Consider the following 18,311-nt stretch of genomic DNA (forward strand, 5'->3'; position numbering starts at 1 on the left):
ACTTGCACCCGAAACGTGTACAGTTACTAGTGATAAGTACGCAGTTGCTTGTCCGTGTCCCTTTGTACGGATTTATTAACATTACGATAGGCCTACATACTTACTTAAGTCTACCCACCATTGTACTAATAACATCGCGCCCGATCATATACAACAAAACGTTACAAAGGTTCAAGTTCACCGCCACTTTTTACGATTACCGCTTGCCCATGCGTGAGGTGCGTAATACGTGCAGACAAAATTATATGACAACATGGTTAAAATTCACCCATTATATTATTATACTACGACTCTATAGAATAACACAATATATACATATACTACGGCAAGATAGTTCATTACTAACAACACTCAATTTATTATGCAGTACTAATTCAATTACATTATAATTAACTGGTTCTTCTTTCTTGTTATTACTAATAATATGATGCTTGTACTACCTATGTTTTAATTTTTTGTGTTTTGGCCAATATTGTTTGAATTGTTTAATGGAATACATGGACATCTTCATTAGTAGTGATATTTTATTTTACTTATTTATTCTTCTTTTTGGATTGCATTTTCAGTAACGCAGTACTGCTTTCCAAATGGTCCAGTTACAAGTTTAAAAGTAAAGAAAAATTATAACATATAAAAATACAGAAAGATAAAAGCATAGTAGACCTAATATCGATATATATATAATGTCACTGATGATGTGTTACATTCTTGTTTTCAAATGGTTAGTCTTTCGTTATATAGAAGGTTGTAATACGGTTCACTAACTTCAACAACTTGTCTAATATCTGGTGGCAGCATAGATACGTCTGGGATTGTGCTTTTTCTTTTTGATTTGTGGAAGCCGTCACTATTTAATGCGTTATCATACCAACCAAACCACCAAGCCAGGTAGTTCAACGACTTACTACAAGTCCAATCCATTTCAAATATTCCGCGCTGTTTCCACGACAACATTGACCTTCTAAACGGAATGCCAGTAAACTGACAATACTGTTGCATCATGGCGTCCGGGTCTTTTAAGAAGTCATCAACATCAATAACAAGAACAGGTTTCTTAAGATTATTTTTTAAATGGTTGTATACGTTCCAAAGTTCTTCAAAGAAAAGATGACACTCAGGCTGGTACGTCTGTATTTCGGTTCCAAAACGAATTCTTCTCCAACAAGTGTTGTATCTTTCTCGTATAGACATAAACACCTTCGTTGGGTTACGAATGAGTAACGTATGCACAAAGCCCTCTGGTATCTTATCGTACATCTTTTGCAAGGCAAATGGAAAGTCCTTTACAAACACAAATTGCTTGCCAGGAGACAAGTTCTCTTGCAGCATTGCCTTTACATAGTTGTAAGTATGATACGGTGAAAGACATGGACTGGATGACAACTTGCCGAACCGGTCAGATCTTTCAGGACCTAAGAAATAGGCAGCGGCGAAATTCTCATGGAACACTTCTGCTTCTTCACAGGTCATTATGGATCGAGTGAAAGCGGTTGACATACAGCGAGGTGCAGACCAAAGGATGACACGCACAGACTGAGGAGAAGATGTAGCAGAAGACATTTTTTAACAGCACAATGATTCTAAGTCTTCCAAATGTTGATCGCAGCAGATACCGTCGGTGTTCTACCAGTTGTTCTTGCTTTTTCAAGTTTCAAAGAATAACTGTACTATTATAGTGGGGTGTGGTACTTTATGTACAAGTGTAGAAAAGGTAATCTGTAATATAATATTTGTGTTATCATTCGACCTTCAAATAAAGGGGTCAAAAAGGTGAGTAAACTAGGTGAGAGTTTGTCCAATCGTAGACTTTGATACATGATGTTTACCTATTGGATCCCTTTCACCTAGATTACAGGTACTTACGAAACGCACAGATACACTTGACGGACGGATGCACATACACGCAAGAATCCTAACATTCACCCTCTAGCTTTATCAGATATCTCTATGGGAAACATGATAACTCGCAATTTGTAAAAACAACAGATCAACAATTCAAAAACATTTAAAAAGTATTGATGTATAATTTAATTTTGAAATGTTACCCTTTGTTTACAGTCTTGTACAAGAAGTAAATTAGATAAGAAATAACAAAGAATAAGACGATGTTTGAATGGCTAACTTAATACAGTACAGTATTCATTCAGCACCTTTTGTAAAATTGAAATCTTCAATCTATAGAGTTTAAACTATCTAGAGAGACTCATATCCATATCAATCCTTGACATTGCATCTAAATACCATGATTCACAATACAAGGTAATAATTGGGAGCAATACTCTATGGATAAGGTATTTATGCATTTAATTTAGGAGAGAATGTCTTAACTGTAGGATAATTTGACCCCAAGGAACAACATGTGATGTGTGACAACATTACCCAATACTTTTAGTAGTAACCCAGTTTACTTTACTTCTAATAGTAACCAATCCTAAATAAACAAATAAAAGATAGTTGAGTTGAGAAACTACAATTATTTACAATAATTAACACTTAGTGGTGTATATTAGAGGCAAGATCGAAATTTAAGTAGCTTAATTTACACATAAAATATGAATTTTCTAAATGTACAATAAAATTTACAATGACAATTTTATTAGATAGGTGTCTATTTACACAAGCATTTTGCATAGCTCTAAAATTACTGCAAACAAAAATAATCCTTAAAACGGATTTTGCCTCAATTGTACAAATTGTTTAAAATTTGCGCACTAAAATGGCACACACAACAAAATATTAAGACGGCGTTTTGTAATGGTTTAATGCTCGAGGACTACTAGGGTACATCTACAACGTTTGTACCAAGCCATGATCTACTAATCATGGAAAAGTGGTACGATTCACATGAAATCTGTCACAGCAGGGTTCTGTACGGTCTGGGTAACTACCAGGTTATTAGTGTGGTCATTGTAAGCCCATCTTAAGTCATTACATTTATGGTAACCAGAAACGTCTTTAAATTCAATATAAACTATACTGTGTATATGAATCATTTATTGCTTAAACACCTTATACTAAAATTACTATAGGAGGCAAATGAGTTCATTGTTATTTAGTTCTTTAAATTTACAATTAATTTCTTTTAATTCAACTACTAAATTGATTTAGTTAATTTAATTTTTTATTGTCCATAATTACTTATTTGAATAGGGAAACAAAATAAAATAAAAATACTAAATGAAAATTAATACAATACTGTAAAATATACTTAAATAAGTTGATTAAAGAATGATAAATGTAAAAAAATACATGTGTGTTTTAACAGATTTTAAGTTCTGAACAAGTCTTTGTTTTTGGCCAGACATGGTAAGCTGACATAACCAGTGGAGGATCCAAGATTGTGATATAAGGAAAGGGGTTTAAATGGTTAAATTAAGTTCTGTACCTATGTCCTATCTTTTTTATTTCAATTAAACAAATTTAGGGGGACCTCGGTCAACAAGGAAAAAAGACCCCTTAAAATTGTCATACTATAACCTCACAACGAACCATATTACTACATTGGGCATCAAGGAACCAGGTTGGTGTTGTGGCGGCACTAACACACATGGCATGTAACAACTAGTGGTAAACAATGGTGCAACTGTGTTTAGTAGGCTTACCAATAAATCAGTAAGTACTCTCAATATACAAAGCAAATCACTTAAAACTATGATTTTAAAATCTGCATGGCAGCACACATAACACTACAAAAGAAGCCCACCCCTAACCCACCCCCTTTTAACAAAATTGACACATTATAAAAGAAGCCTCTCTAACCCGTCAGCATTTAACACACTGAAACACTATAAAAGAAGCCCATCCCTAACACATCAGCGTTTAAAATTAGCACCTTAAAATCAAGACATCACAAACTACCACTTCATTGGTCCAAACATTCATTGCTTTACCTATGGAGGTATACAATTATTTTTATACCTCCGTGCTTTACCTATAGTATACTGAGCCATGTAAAAAGTACTATGTTTTAGCATTAAAAAAAATAGTATTTTCACAAATTCCATGAAAGTTGCCTCGGCAGCTCTAGCAACTCTTTTAAATATTAATTTTTTCAAATCTGAGCTGTATGTCTTAAATATAACATACATTAATTGCACATTCCACATGGGTCACAAACACACTGACCTGCAACACTACCATACAGCTCTCTTTTTGAATTTATCCCATAACTGACTACAGGGGGCAGAATCACTTTTTGGCTCCTCCTTCAAAGGCTGTGTGTTGTTGATGAGCTGAGAAAATATAAATCATTATTAAAATTATTATGCAATATCAATATATTAAAGTGAGAAAGAGAGTTTCTTTTCATTTTATTGCGACATAGCTGCACTATTAAAATACATGGCCAAATGTTATGCAACCACAATTGTAGATATCACAACAACATCTGCAAAAACATTTTCAACATTAAAATCCAAATTCAAACAACTCTTCTTTAATACTTTTAGCAAACTCCCACAAGATTGTAACACATTTTACAACATAGAATATTAAAGGGATGTTTAGATTTATATTTGATATTGCGCTGTTCAGTGCCATAGTGTCCATTAACACGTGTACGTATACTTAATACAATTCTTTTTTTGGTGTGGATTGTTTCTATTAGGAGGGGTGACAGACTTGTTTGAGTGTCTATGTCGTACCTCAACCAAATTATATTTTGTTTTTGGTTATATATTGATTTTTTGGTTGAAATAAATGTTCAATTGTGGTTTCGGCAACAAAGTGATCTCACTGGTAGGGTTGTTAGTACTTTGCTGCTGATACTATGGCTGTGGTACAGTACTCCTGTATTACCCACTCGGCCATTATGTTAACATCATAAGAGAAAAATGCTGATAAATACAGTGAACTTGAATATACAGAAACTTACATTTATAAAATACTGTTTTAAACTGTACATCTGGTAATAGTTTCATTATTTTCTCAATGACAGTGGATTGTTCGTGTAGTAAAGTACTTGCATTCCATATTTGAATAACATCTTCCATTCCCCTCCTACTGATACTCACTCCACATATATCATCCCCTATTAAATATAATAATAGCAAATGGGTAATCCATTCAATACACTCTTGAGAATTACAGGCTGTGGCAGGTTTGTTTGTTATTATTTATACTGGGTCAGTCAAAGACTGGTCTCCCAGAGGGCCCAGTTATGATCAGTGGCTGTGATATACTAGTACACCTTGAGCACACACACTAGTGCGCCTTAAGCACTTTGTGGATATGTGCGCTTTATAAATCTTATTATCTTATCTTACACCGGGGTAACCCCCTACTTTCAAGTGCACAGTGTGTACACTGGACCTTTGGTTTATAATGTTTATCCGAAAATACTTGTTCTTCCACTGAAACCATGACTCGTTCTACAACCAGAACCATGGAGCCAGTGAGCTGCTGTTTAGGCTAAGTAATTACATTTCCACTGTCTTAACTGCTCAGAATATCTTGAATTAACTGATAAATATTTTACCTTTTGCAAAACAGTCTGCAAACTGTTCACCTATTGCTGCTAGTAATACTTCTTTCCAAACTATTGACTAAAAAATGATTTAATGTTTTGATTAATATTATAAACTGGATGTTGTTGTACAAGTATAGAGCTCTGTCTACACTATCAAAATAGTTTGACAAAAAAAGTGTGATGTGTCCAAATATGGTAGTGATATGACATCATATATGGCCACATCACATGTCTTTGTCACACAACATTTGATAGTGTAGACAGAGCTTAAATAATGCAAGTAAACATTTCAATATCATTTTATAATATATTATATATCTTTCTTAGTTATTCTTATTTATTATTATTAATAGGCTATTTGTAAATAATAATAACAACTGTACTATAAGGAAAGTGAATCAGTCAGAGAGAATTGATAAAACTTACACTATAATTCTTTGGTACTTTTAGTTTCCAGTCTCCGCCATGTGCATTACAAGGTTCCTCCCTGTAACAAAATAATAATAATAATATGACACTAAATAATATAGACTAAAGAGAGAACCATTACGTTGTACATTAGAACATTCTACTATGGGTTATACACAATTCAAATGTCACCTTCCTTTTCACCAAGGATGAAATCAAAAGAGTATTTTTTAGGTAGCCATGGGTGGATGCTCTATTGAAATTAGGCCGACCATAAACTTTAGGCTCCAGGGTGGAATCATTTAAAGGTGGATGTTCCGTCTACCACCCACACCACCTCTTCTTCAAGAACAATTACATCCTTCATGTATAGTATCATAAATAATGAAATAATTATTTACCAAATTGGTTTATTTATCCCTCTCATCAAGTGATAACTGCATCTTGTTGCTAGGTGACTGGCATCTGGTATATTATTAAATACTTTCCAAAAACCCTGAATAAAGTAAAAAATATTATCGATCATGAAAAAGCATTATTTCTTTCATATTTTGTGTATTATATACAATAAAAATGTATTCAAATTAGACTTAAATGGTATTATTAATTTACCTCAACTGTGTGAAATGTATAGATTTTTCTGAGTTCTGCTTCATACTCAGCGGCTGTTGTCCCTGGTACAGATCTACAAAACAATGAAATAAAACAAGAAATTGTTAAATTGTGTTGGTTGAATATGTCCATTTAATGTCAATTATACAACAAATTGGATCTGAAAATAAATTATTTACCTGACAAATGATTTTGTCTTTCTATAAATATATTAAGTGAAAACATTATTTTATTTTCAACAGAAGTGATTAATTTAACTTTATTAAGATATGAAATGTTCTATTCAAAGTTAATTATTTGTTTTTTGGGGGGCAACACTAACTAACACATCTAAAGATTTGATAGAATTTATAATTTTTATTTATTAATATTACACAAACAAAAGTCAACAATTAAAAAAGGATTTTAAGCATTTAATTTGATCGTAATACGTTTGTCTTAAATCATTCATTGGGCTTAGCCTAGCACCACCACCTCAACCAGTCCATCAATTGTTTGTTTTTTTTTGACCCACTGCATTATTGACAGTGACACAAGTAACCTTCCTAAACTGAGAACTCTACTCCTAGGAGCTTTAGCTAGCCTAGGCCTAGAAATTCAGCTGTCACTTACCGATCTACCCAAAACGTCCATGGCGTATTTAGTGGAACACCAGTTTCCTCTGTGCTTTTTACTTCTGATATTGTTTCTGAAGTAAGCTCAGATTCGTCTAACTGGTTTATTGAGGCTGCTAAAGAGCTAGGATATTTACTCTCACACTCCGCCATTTTTTCGGTGTCAAAACAGCAACGATCAAGTTCATTGGTCACGTGATAAAAACAATACACGTCATCAATTATCATACACGTAGGCTATTCCATTTCTACTAGGGCCTAGGCTAGGCCTACATGGATCCTAACGGATATTTCATTGAATATATTACCACGTATATTTTACAATCAATCGCAATCAATTATTATCTATCATTGTAAATAGAAAGAAATCTGGGCCTAACTCTCTGTATGTTCTTGCTTTTGTAATTTTTACTTTTTGATACTTTTTTTTATTTAGGTCATGAAAAAACAAAAAATGGTCGAGTCCGCAAAGGTCAGTCACGTGTCGTTCACTCACATGATATTTGTTATACTTCCGGGTCCAAAAAGATCGTTGCTGTTATCGTAAAGTCTGTTGGAAAACAGGGTTTTAAAATGTCTTCTCTATTTGTACAAATTATAGCTATTTTAATAGCAACTTGTTTGCCTGTAGTATCGGCATTTGATGCGGGAGATGCTATTGCACTGATATTTGGCCTTATATTTGGAATTTTAGGAATATGTGCATGTTTAGGCTGTTACGCAAGGAAGAGAGCCGGACAATCGTAGGAGCTAGGCCTACATAGGTCAATTATTGTTCGAACTTTGACTGTTGATCAGGCGGTATGTTTACTCAAAAGCATGTGACTGGAGAGACCAGCCAGTAGCTTTTCTTAGTGGCTTAGGGCTTAGCCACATTCCTTTTTAAGATTAATGATTTAGTGTGTTTAACTTTACAAATCGTCGTACGTATGGAAAACAATCAACACCAGAAACTATTTTAAACAGAGTCAGTCTCTAGGCCTATATAATACATATATGTATAATACTAGAGGGCCTATATAGGCGGCATATAAGTACAGTATTGGATGTGATTAAAAATCAAACAGAATAAAACATGTTATTTTATGGCCTACCTCTTCGTACTTGTGACAGAGCGATGGAATCTGTTAAAATAAAAGAGCATTTGATTTGTTGTCAAGATGGAGGAAAAACCCTTTTGGATGTTTTTAGACGGAACTTAGACGTGACTAACAATGGATGGCTTCATGTCTTGTTACTACTTACAGATGTGGATAAATAAATTGTTAAGAAGGCTGAAGGCTGAAGAAAGAAGCACAGAAAAAGAGAAGAAGAAAGAAACCCCTGGATGAAAACTATAGTGGCTGTTAACATAAAGAACTTTAGATCAAATAAAATTCATAACCTGTAAATTTTGTTAATGTTACTGATACAAATTAAATACATTTCATTACAGATATTTTTATAATTAAATGTGATTTGTAAATTATCAAAGTATTTATCTATCAAATGATATCAACAGGTTTTTTTAAAATGATAAACATATTGTTTTATAAACAACAATACAGATTTTGTTATTGATAAAACTTAAGTACAGTACTTAAGTAAATTAAGTTCATTCAATATATAATGTTTAACATTGTTGTTATTAATCCTGAAATGCTTCCAATTCCAAAAAGGATTTTATGTTGATTTTGAACAATGATTGTACACAGAATAGTTTATGAGAAATTAAACAATGATTGTACACAGAATAGTTTATGAGAAATTAAAGTGCTGTATATATTATTATAATCGAATATTTTATGTTGTAAGTTCGAAAATTCAGAATGTTTAATAGTTTTATGATAAAATCAGTTAACAAAGATATGATGGTACATGAGGTTATTGGTTGTGCCCATCTGACTGGGCCTAAATTAGGTATGGTGGGATTATATTTGAGCAAGAAACTGTTACTATTATATGATTTAAATAAGGCAAATTAAATTCGTTCTAAAATTTATTGATATCTTTCACGATATGTTCATTTAATTTTGAATGTTTTTTACGCATTTTTACACTTTGAAAATTCAATAAAAATGTACTTATCACCTTATATATTTCTTTTTGGTTTTGTTCTTTTTCCAATATATCAATATAATTGATTTAAATAAAGTATACATATATATTCATCATTAATATTTGTCACACAAAAGTATATTAATTACTATATACGTATACTGTACATGAATGCCCAAACAAATTGGAATTTTATACATTTACTTAAAACAGTTCCTTATATTTAACAAGATTTTGATAGAGCGCCCTCTTCTTAAAGCAAGCTTCTTTCAGTTTCTATATAGACGTGTTGTTTTAAAACTTTTTCAAAATAAATATAAATATCAAAGACCCGCACGTTTACGTAGCAAATAAGACATAACAGCGAAAAAACGATTTCATTTAATAAACCGTCTTAATGTCAAAGCCCAATGCGTCCACCTTTCCTCGAAAGTAAGTAGGCCTAACCAGGGAGATGTAATCTCCCTGGCCTAAATGACTACGGTACAGTTAATCACGGAGAGGCTTAATATACTTCCATTATTTATTTTCTTTTTTCGAATTACCTCTGTATACCGTCGCGAACATTTTGTCGACATGCTGATAGAATAATCAAAAACAAAACGCAACTCGGTAATTAATATTTTAAAATCATTATCCTGACCTTACGTAAATAATAAACGTTTTAATGCAAAAATCAGTGGGCCTTTCCTCTAATAAAGTAAGTATGGTTGTTTTGTACATTTAATTGTATACTACTCCCTCCTTTTACATCAAACTTCGCAGGGATCTCCGGAGACACTCCAGAAACAACGTCGAGAAACTCCGACAACCTAGCACTAACACCAAGTTTTTAAAATAAAATCGTAAATGTTGCCGGATAATTTATACTTCAATTATTTTATTTTTTGTTTCGAATTACCTTTGTATAACCGTAATTTCGAAATTGTGTATAAGAAGAATCAACATTTTTCATTTCATTTCATCGTCTCAAAACAATAAAAAAAAAAGTTTTAGTTTAGTTATTAATGTCTTTTTATTTTTCAATATGTTCTGTTCTGTGTTGTTTCTTGGACCGCACCGCATACTGTTAGTGCCACTGATTCAAAGGTGTATGGTCAACAAATAAATAAATAAATAAAAAACAGTACACAAACATAATAAATAACAGCCAGAACATGACATAGGGTACCCATCACTGTCGGGTGGGGACCCATCACTGTCGGGTGGGGACCCATCACTGTCGGGTGGGGACCCATCACTGTCGGGTGGGGACCCTTAGCGTACTGTTTTGTGGTCATATGGTGATAAAATAATTAAACAACTCGGTATATATAATAGTTAAATCATTTCGTGCCATTGATTAACACGTATAACTATGGTTGGCTTTCTATAATTAAGTTCTAACGCAACATTCATTATTCCTACCATAAAGTGTTATATTTAACGAATCTCTAGGTCTTGGCAGTGTTTGTCTATAGGGAATACAGCAGGTCTATTGTTTATCTTCGATTGCTGAATGTGGTGGTACATGTATTGTGAAACACAAAGGGAAGATTTGATCAAACAGGTAATGATGGTAGCCTTGAAAAGCCACGTACACGACGTCTACAGCTACTGTATTCATAACAAAAAAACAATAAACATAATTTTACATAATAACCTACAGCATTCAGTAATGTATTAATACTGTTGCTAGGCCTCAGAAAATATATTATGACTAGCGGGTAGTAATGTAACTACCTCCACCAATTCGCCTAAATTGGTACCTCGTCCGACTCTACATGATGCATACAACGAATACGTAGTACAAAATACATGGCCTGATGAATCGTATAGAATATTTGAACAGAGGGCTTTTCACGTATTTCACAACACTGATACGGTATATAATTAAAATGTACGTACGCAAGCGGCGTACAAAGGCAATACCTAGTATACGCGCACGCGTGAATGATAATATGCCTTTCGTCGGGTTGTTCGTCACACACGTATTGCGTTATGATGGCCACGTATTTGTAATATCGATGTATTTCAGATATAAATATTATGTTTAATTCATGAAAATGAGGATTGGATATTGTCCACTTTGATAGATGAATATATTAAGTAAATTCATCTTCTCAAATCTGTTGTTGCCTATAAAATTAATCTTCATAACTGCACATGCGCGATGCAGTCGATCGGGTCATACAAAGAATTTGATTGACATTATGTTTTGGATTGGTGCGAACGACAAAGAGCGCTCAGCAAACAGACTGAGAACACTTCCGACGTTGTGTTATACTTCTATGTGTGTATATATAATAATATACTGCGAGCAGCAAAGAGTTATAGAAGAAACACGCACAATGTAGTGACTTAACTCTTCATTTATTCGTAAGTATGTTCTTATTTTGTCGATTCGTTAGTGCCCATTACCTATGCATATTTTCTGCTATCTAAATGTAATTATGATTGTGTAAAAACAGGAGCCTAGGATTGGTTGAGTAGTCGGAGCTATATATCGACAGGGCTTTATCTTTCAACGAGGATGTATTTAATTATACTCTCCTCTGGTGTACTATATTAACATCGTGTCCACATGTAAAATAAATTTACTGTAATTTGTTCAACTGTTAGAATAAGATAATTTATTTCGTATTACGAGGAATATGACAATGGCCTTGCTGGTTAGGAATATAGCCTTTGTTTAGATTCAGACATCGAAAAGGCCTTTGTGTTCATTCATTTAGGCATGAAACCATGTAGAGATCGGTGTTAACATGCGGGGCCAGATGTGAGTGTGTTTTCCTACGATAGCAGCGGAAACGAAGGAAAGCAGAATTTAATTGGTCTAAAGGGAATCGGGAAGCCCGCATTAATATATTAAATGCGGGTGACAAATGATATTGTTTTGTTTATTTCCCGACAGGAAATGCTGAAAAGAGGAGTGTACCAGTGCGGCGGATATTATATCCCAGCAAAGCCTATCCTTGCCTCATTTATACTAAGACGGTCACAGAGTATACACACATAAGATCGACGTAGTGCAACTATAAATAAATTATATATTTTCTATTAAATATTAATTGGAGTGAAATTGAACATGTCTACAGAAGGAAATATATCAGATAATAACACATCCGCAAGTGTATCTTTGAGCGCAGACGATATTGGAATATCGTTTAATGATGAACCTCATCATGATTGGCACGCGCTTCGTAGATATTCCTGGATCGTTTCTATGGTGATAATAATAGTAATCAGTGTATGCGGTAACGGTATGCTTTGTTTGCTTGTAGCGATTGACAAACGATTAAAAAGACATCCGTTTTTCTTTTTGTTGAATTTATCCGTTGCTGATACAATTCGAGCTGGTCTTTGTTTGCCGTTCCTCATCTCGTCTGTACTACACGATCGAACATGGGTTCATAGCAACTCTCTATGCGAGGTTATATCATTCTTTAACGTCTACTTGACGTTTGGATCTCTATACAGTCTGTTACTCATCAGTATAGAACGTTACATGGTTTTACGTTTCCATAAATTTCACCGTCGGAAAATACGTGGATTGACCGGACTTCTGTGCGTTTTGTTTATGTGGGCACTAAGTGTATCTATGGCCTTCCCTCCAGTGTTTAACAGTGACTTGTATGGCTATGTGGAGAATGAACACCAATGTAATCTGAAATACAGCATCCACACGCGTAAAGACGCTATAGGCTACGTCATCGTGTTTTCAACATTAGCTTCGTTTTTACTCGTAGCATATCTGAAAATATTCTGTTATATGCACGCACATAGACGAATGACCCCCGTGCAATATGTCCCAGCAATATCTAATAATTGGACCTTTTACGGTCCTGGTGCAGCTACTACCAGCCAGATTCTAGCAACATCTGCTAGCCTAGGAATTAGACAAGGACAAGGTACACCAATGGCTGCGGCAACGGGAAGAAGACATCCGGGAAATAGTCAGATAAGGAATTTCCACAAAGAGGAAGCATCAACCAAGCTAATGTGTCTGATATCCGTTACATATGTTGTTCTTTGGATTCCATACATTGTGTGCTGTTTTTGTAGAACTAGTAAACGAACCGGTGACGTACCGCAGATTTTTATTGGAGTGTCGACGTGGTTGACGTGTCTCCAAACCACCATTGTCCCTGTCTTATCAGTCTTATTTAGTAAGGAAGTTCGAACAGTTTTAAACGATTTTGTAATTTGCAAAAAAGCTGAGAATCAAGAGGAAATTAATAGCGAAACTATATGATGGGAAGAAGAAGATGATGATGAAGATAATAAGTAAGATACTAATCATTACGGGCCTACTGGAGTTTTTTTCTGTAGGTCTAGCTCCTGAATAACAATTTTGCAATAAGTGCTTGAAGAAATTATACTAGTCCATTGTAAAAACATTGCGTAGCAAAAGTAGAATATTTTTTAAATTGTTCAGTGTATCCATCCAACCAATAGATAGCTGCAAATTAAATTTGTAAACCTACCAATAAATGAAAAAAAATATCAAGTTTAAAAAAAAATACTATTTTAAATCAGTGTAATAATTCTAAATCTTTAATTTATTTTGTACGAGACGCATCATTTGCCTCGTGTCGTGTTACTACTGTCATTTTAAGATGTGTTTACAGTGACATCATTACTGCGTTGTCATGGAAATAATACGAAGGCAGAAAATGAAAAATGTATTTTTTTTTTTGTGAATTGGCTAAACGCTATTAATCTTGCATTTATTATGAATAGCTTGCAATTAATTATAATTTGACGAAATTATATTTGTAGACGAAATCGATAAATTCGTCCATAACAATGTTATTATATCAACATACCACCATACGAGGAAATAACGTGCATGTACATCATGTGTCGGCAATCAAATCTAAACGTTGACAATACAGGAAACGCTTCATACAAAAGAAATATCTTCCGATCCTTTTCATTCGATCAACCTATTATCTTTTAACATTGTAATACCGTATAATATCGCTACAAGCCATTGTTAATGTTAGACCTACCGCCCAGAAAACGCGCGCGTTCACATGTTGATGAAATGATATACCGGTACCTTTGGTATGGTATGGTATGGTACGATCGCGTAAATTTCCCGATGGTATCTTACACCATTGGAGGTATACCTCAATGGTTACACTTTACATCATGGAGGTATATTTTCTTGGTTACACTTTATACCATGGAGGTATATCACAATGGTTACACATTAAACCATAGAAGTATACCCCAATGGTTACACCCACACCATGGGGGTATACCTCAATGGTTACACCCACACCATGGGGGTATACCTCAATGGTTACACTTTACACCACGGGGGTATACCTCAATGGTTACATAGCGAACATTATTTCTTCTCCATGAATCCACTAATAATAATATATTCTTTGAGTCAAAGGTAGCTAGCTAGTCTGAGTCATATTGTAGTTGGATAATACATTTTTATTGCATTCCTCTGATCTCTCATAGAGTCTGTAATTGTTTTTATTTTAAAAATTTAGTCATGTCACTAAATCAAAAAAATTGACGTCATTTTTTAAGAATGATGTTGATGAAAATAATTCATGGAAATAATAGTCCGCCTGATTGGAAGAAAGGCTCTTTGTTACTATAGGAAGAAATGTGATAATTCAACTAGGGTCATACTAAGTTCAATTTTAGAACATACGTCGGTATACATCCGCTTAATTTCTTTAGAATAATTTATTTCTCCTGACAAACGCAACACCGTAGGTATCCATGCGCCTACTAAATTGAAACTAACATTGTAATGAATGCATACGGTCTTATATAGTTTAAAATAATTTCCTTCTATCTTGATAATTGACCCTTCATTCCTTAAACTCTGTCTACAATATCAAACTTTATGTGACAAACAAAAGATGTGCACAAATATGGACATATCACTACTATATTTGAGCATATCACTACCATATTGGCACATCACGCTTTTGACAGTGTAGACAGAGCTTAAGGGTAGGGTCTTCATCTTTTCTTTATATATGGTTTGATCATGCTAATACTGTTAGTATTCACAGAATGAATAAAACACGAAGAACGTCCAAATAGATAATATGAAAGTATCATCCTATACAGCAGACAAACAAAATACGATTGCTGAACTGGAATAAATCATGTGTTCAACTGTTAACAGGACTTGTTCGGGTGTAAACATCCATAAATAGGCCATACACAAATACTTAGATATTTATTTAAACAAATATCACAATTGTTACACGCCCTAATTACACATGATTTTGTTATTGAAAAAATCAAAAAATGAAAATGATTGTGACATGCGTGATATGTCGTAAGTCCAACAAACAGTATGTACTTTATAATAATGTTAGCTACCTTTTGATCATCGTCAGAATTGTATTGTTTAATGTAGGCCTAATAAAGCAAGACTATTATGGCAAGCAAACGCTAGCAAGCTGTACCATCATATTTATAATGGCATGAGCAATACGGTTTTACTTTCATCATTGTTCTGTGGCGCATTTAATAAATTAGCGATCATGTCTGCCAAATTAAAATTCAACGAAACGGCATAAAATGTTAGGAGGAGCGCGTTCAAAACTTGATGATAATGGTACGGTTTTGTGCGAGCGCTTTGTTGTGTCAAGGATAAATGACACATTTTATATTAATTATTAAATAAAATAGGTTAAAAAGGAATTATTCAATGATATTATGATAAGTAGTAGCAAGAGCCATTATTGCTAATGGTAGGAAACAGATGTATTTATTATAATAATTTATATATTTTTTACAACATTTTTGGTGCAGTTGAGTAAACATATTATGTATGTGTAATTAATATTATTATGCTAACTTAAGAGGTTTTTTTTTATTTATTGGCTGATATTGGATGGCGACTCCAATCCGAAGCTGTTGCACGTGGCACCTAATGGGCCTACAATACCTTGAATGTTAAATGTATATATACAGGTCTATGCCATAGTATTTGACACTAAAATAATTCTGACACCGTGAAAATATACAGTACCGTAGGATATTTCACACGCGCGTTCAAACTGTGATAAAAATGGTACGAGGATTTGAACGCGCGCGTCGATATTGTGTATTTTCGTAGTGACGTCACTGAATATTGCCTATAGGATTGAACCATGGATGAATTATTTAGATCATTCTTCCATGGTTGAAGTAATAACTTAACGCTTTTAGTATTCACGCAAAATGGAGTGTGATGATAATAACACAAATATTGAGCGTTCATTTGTAGGTAATGCACATTGCGAGCCTGCGTGGGTTTAGATATAATGTAGGCCTTTATAACAACCGTTGGTAAACTATAATCTCTACTGATTACTACTCCATATCTGGGCCTGCATTTATATAATTATGCATCACATTATACAAGCATAAGGCTACATTTATAATTACTTCCGTGTCAATACTACAATAGAACAGAAACAGTTATATTGATCGCAATTGTAACCAGGGGAATAATATGCATATCTTGTTTGCTTGTGTGTACTATGACTGTAGGCCTACAAATCGACTATCAACGCACCAGTGTTTACCGTACTCAAACATTCATGTGTTTGTTTGCATAGATCTGTATAATGCATTTAATGACAGTTTAGGACTAAAGCTTTGTCTACACTATCAAACTACTTTGACAAAAATATGTGCCCAAATATGGTAGTGATGACATTATCATGCCCATATATAGGCACATCACAAATCACATAAAGTTTGATAGTGTAGACAGAGCTTAATACATTAGATTACTTTCTGTCTCGATTAGTACATGTTCTTCCATTTTCTCAATCAAGGTTTTGTCCAGAGACTACAACAATAATCAAGGTCTGGTCCCAGAGACTACAACATTGTCCGTTGTGTCCCGTGTGCAACTGTCGGAGTTATTATATTAAAGACTAAGCAATGTTTGTATATAAAATCTTATGTCAATGCAAAGATGTTATATGTGAAATGATAAATTAAAATGTTATTTAAATGAAAAGTGATTAGATTGTTGTTGTCTCATTGTTTTTGTTTCAGTTTAACCGACTCCTCTAGAACATGAACTCGTACGGGGCGCCATCCGATACACTACACGAATCTGCGCCCCGTAATGATCAAATAAATATTGTAAAAGACAGTAATATATATCTTAATAAATGGGGATTCATCCTATTTATCAACACCTATGCAAGTTACAGAAGGCCTACAAATATCAACAGCTACTTTATTACGTAATTAGTATAATCATGGACGAACTAATTACTAGGTCGTGGTATTTATAATTTAGGCTATAATTATGTAAAACGTATGTCCTGACTTATGTATTCATTCTATCGCAAATAAGAAAGTGTAGCACTATAACATTACATATTGACTGAACATGACTGTGTTTTATGCTGCTCAATGGTGGTACATAGGCAGCAGGAAGAAGATACGTTCTTCACACTTTACACTGTATGTGTGTGGTTCCATTATGTCAATTCATAAGTGCCTGTTTATTTTATTGAACGTATTGTTACTAGTACAATGAATAACACAACCAGCAAGAAGTGTTGACCTTCTCGTCCTCCTATCTCTCTATCAAAACCTTCAAAAGGTTAATATAGACAATGATAATATTCTATCAAACACCCCAGAAAAATATTCATAATAATCAAAGGTATTATCATTATATCCAGCTAACCATGCTTTGATGTCAACGCAACGTGCACACGCGCGTCGCATAGGTACAGTATAGTTTCATCAGCGTTTAAACGCACCGGTATTTTTATTGTGGTGTAATTTGTGACTTGTGGGGAATAACCATGATTCAAGGGCTTCAAATATTTATAATCATAGCGTCCTTCTAGGCCTATTGTTGAATAATTCAACGATAATGTAATAACTGCAATGTTCAGCTGGTTCGGTAACGTAACCTAAAGCCTAGTTTCCACTAGGCGAATTTATCGCGCGAATGAAAGCCTTGACTAACTAAAGATTGGTTCCCACTGACGCTACGTAACGGTGCGCGTCCAATACAAGGGAGTTGACCAATCACAAGTGACAGTTAGCCTGGCACAAATGACTTGCAAAAACATAGGTGGGGAATGTTCGATTGTCTAGTGGGGCTTGGATGTCATTGAACACACGTACACATAGACAGTATTGTCATTTTGGTGTCTGTTCTATTGTGTCTAAAGTAAGAACTAAAA

The 18,311-nt window shown here is 34.0% G+C and overlaps 3 protein-coding genes across 4 annotated transcripts; 1 reads left to right on the forward strand and 2 right to left on the reverse strand.

Annotated features, from left to right (window-relative positions):
* Window positions 1-403: 403 nt before the first annotated feature.
* Window positions 404-1,788, reverse strand: LOC144855947 (uncharacterized). Its single transcript, XM_078713909.1, has one exon. The coding sequence runs from the start codon at window positions 1,558-1,560 to the stop codon at window positions 715-717; it is 846 nt and encodes a 281-aa protein (XP_078570035.1). The 5' UTR covers window positions 1,561-1,788; the 3' UTR covers window positions 404-714.
* Window positions 1,789-3,497: 1,709 nt separating this feature from the next.
* Window positions 3,498-7,620, reverse strand: LOC144855313 (eukaryotic translation initiation factor 4E type 3-like). Its single transcript, XM_078713133.1, has 7 exons — window positions 7,100-7,620; window positions 6,488-6,560; window positions 6,277-6,371; window positions 5,894-5,954; window positions 5,477-5,543; window positions 4,874-5,029; window positions 3,498-4,232 (listed from the first exon to the last, which is right to left on the reverse strand). Exons 1-7 carry the CDS (start codon window positions 7,327-7,329, stop codon window positions 4,189-4,191), a joined length of 726 nt encoding a protein of 241 aa, XP_078569259.1. The 5' UTR covers window positions 7,330-7,620; the 3' UTR covers window positions 3,498-4,188.
* Window positions 7,621-11,356: 3,736 nt separating this feature from the next.
* LOC144855580 (putative G-protein coupled receptor 85) lies at window positions 11,357-17,123 on the forward strand. 2 transcript variants are annotated; one of them, XR_013614839.1, is made up of 3 exons: window positions 11,357-11,496; window positions 12,032-16,931; window positions 16,963-16,985. XR_013614839.1 is itself a non-coding variant. In XM_078713478.1 (2 exons), exon 2 carries the CDS (start codon window positions 12,206-12,208, stop codon window positions 13,370-13,372), a length of 1,167 nt encoding a protein of 388 aa, XP_078569604.1. In that variant the 5' UTR covers window positions 11,357-11,496; window positions 12,032-12,205; the 3' UTR covers window positions 13,373-17,123. The 2 variants fall into 2 exon arrangements, 1 of the variants encoding a protein (XP_078569604.1); XM_078713478.1 differs by having other exon boundaries at window positions 12,032-17,123.
* Window positions 17,124-18,311: the final 1,188 nt, after the last annotated feature.

The sequence above is a fragment of the Antedon bifida genome, chromosome 11, assembly GCF_963402885.1.
Source record: "Antedon bifida chromosome 11, ecAntBifi1.1, whole genome shotgun sequence".
Taxonomy (NCBI): domain Eukaryota; kingdom Metazoa; phylum Echinodermata; class Crinoidea; order Comatulida; family Antedonidae; genus Antedon; species Antedon bifida.

What these genes read in the sequence shown, in the direction of transcription:
- LOC144855580 (XM_078713478.1), top strand. Translation starts at nt 12,206, where the DNA reads ATGTCTACAGAAGGAAATATATCAGATAATAACACATCCGCAAGTGTA.
- LOC144855313 (XM_078713133.1), bottom strand. Translation starts at nt 7,329, where the DNA reads ATGATAATTGATGACGTGTATTGTTTTTATCACGTGACCAATGAACTT. An exon ending in TGGACGTTTTGGGTAGATCG is followed by an intron (nt 6,561 to 7,099) that starts GTAAGTGACAGC and finishes ATTGTTTTGTAG; the next exon opens with ATCTGTACCAGGGACAACAG. An exon ending in TGCAGACTGTTTTGCAAAAG is followed by an intron (nt 5,030 to 5,476) that starts GTAAAATATTTA and finishes TATATTTAATAG; the next exon opens with GGGATGATATATGTGGAGTG.
- LOC144855947 (XM_078713909.1), bottom strand. Translation starts at nt 1,560, where the DNA reads ATGTCTTCTGCTACATCTTCTCCTCAGTCTGTGCGTGTCATCCTTTGG.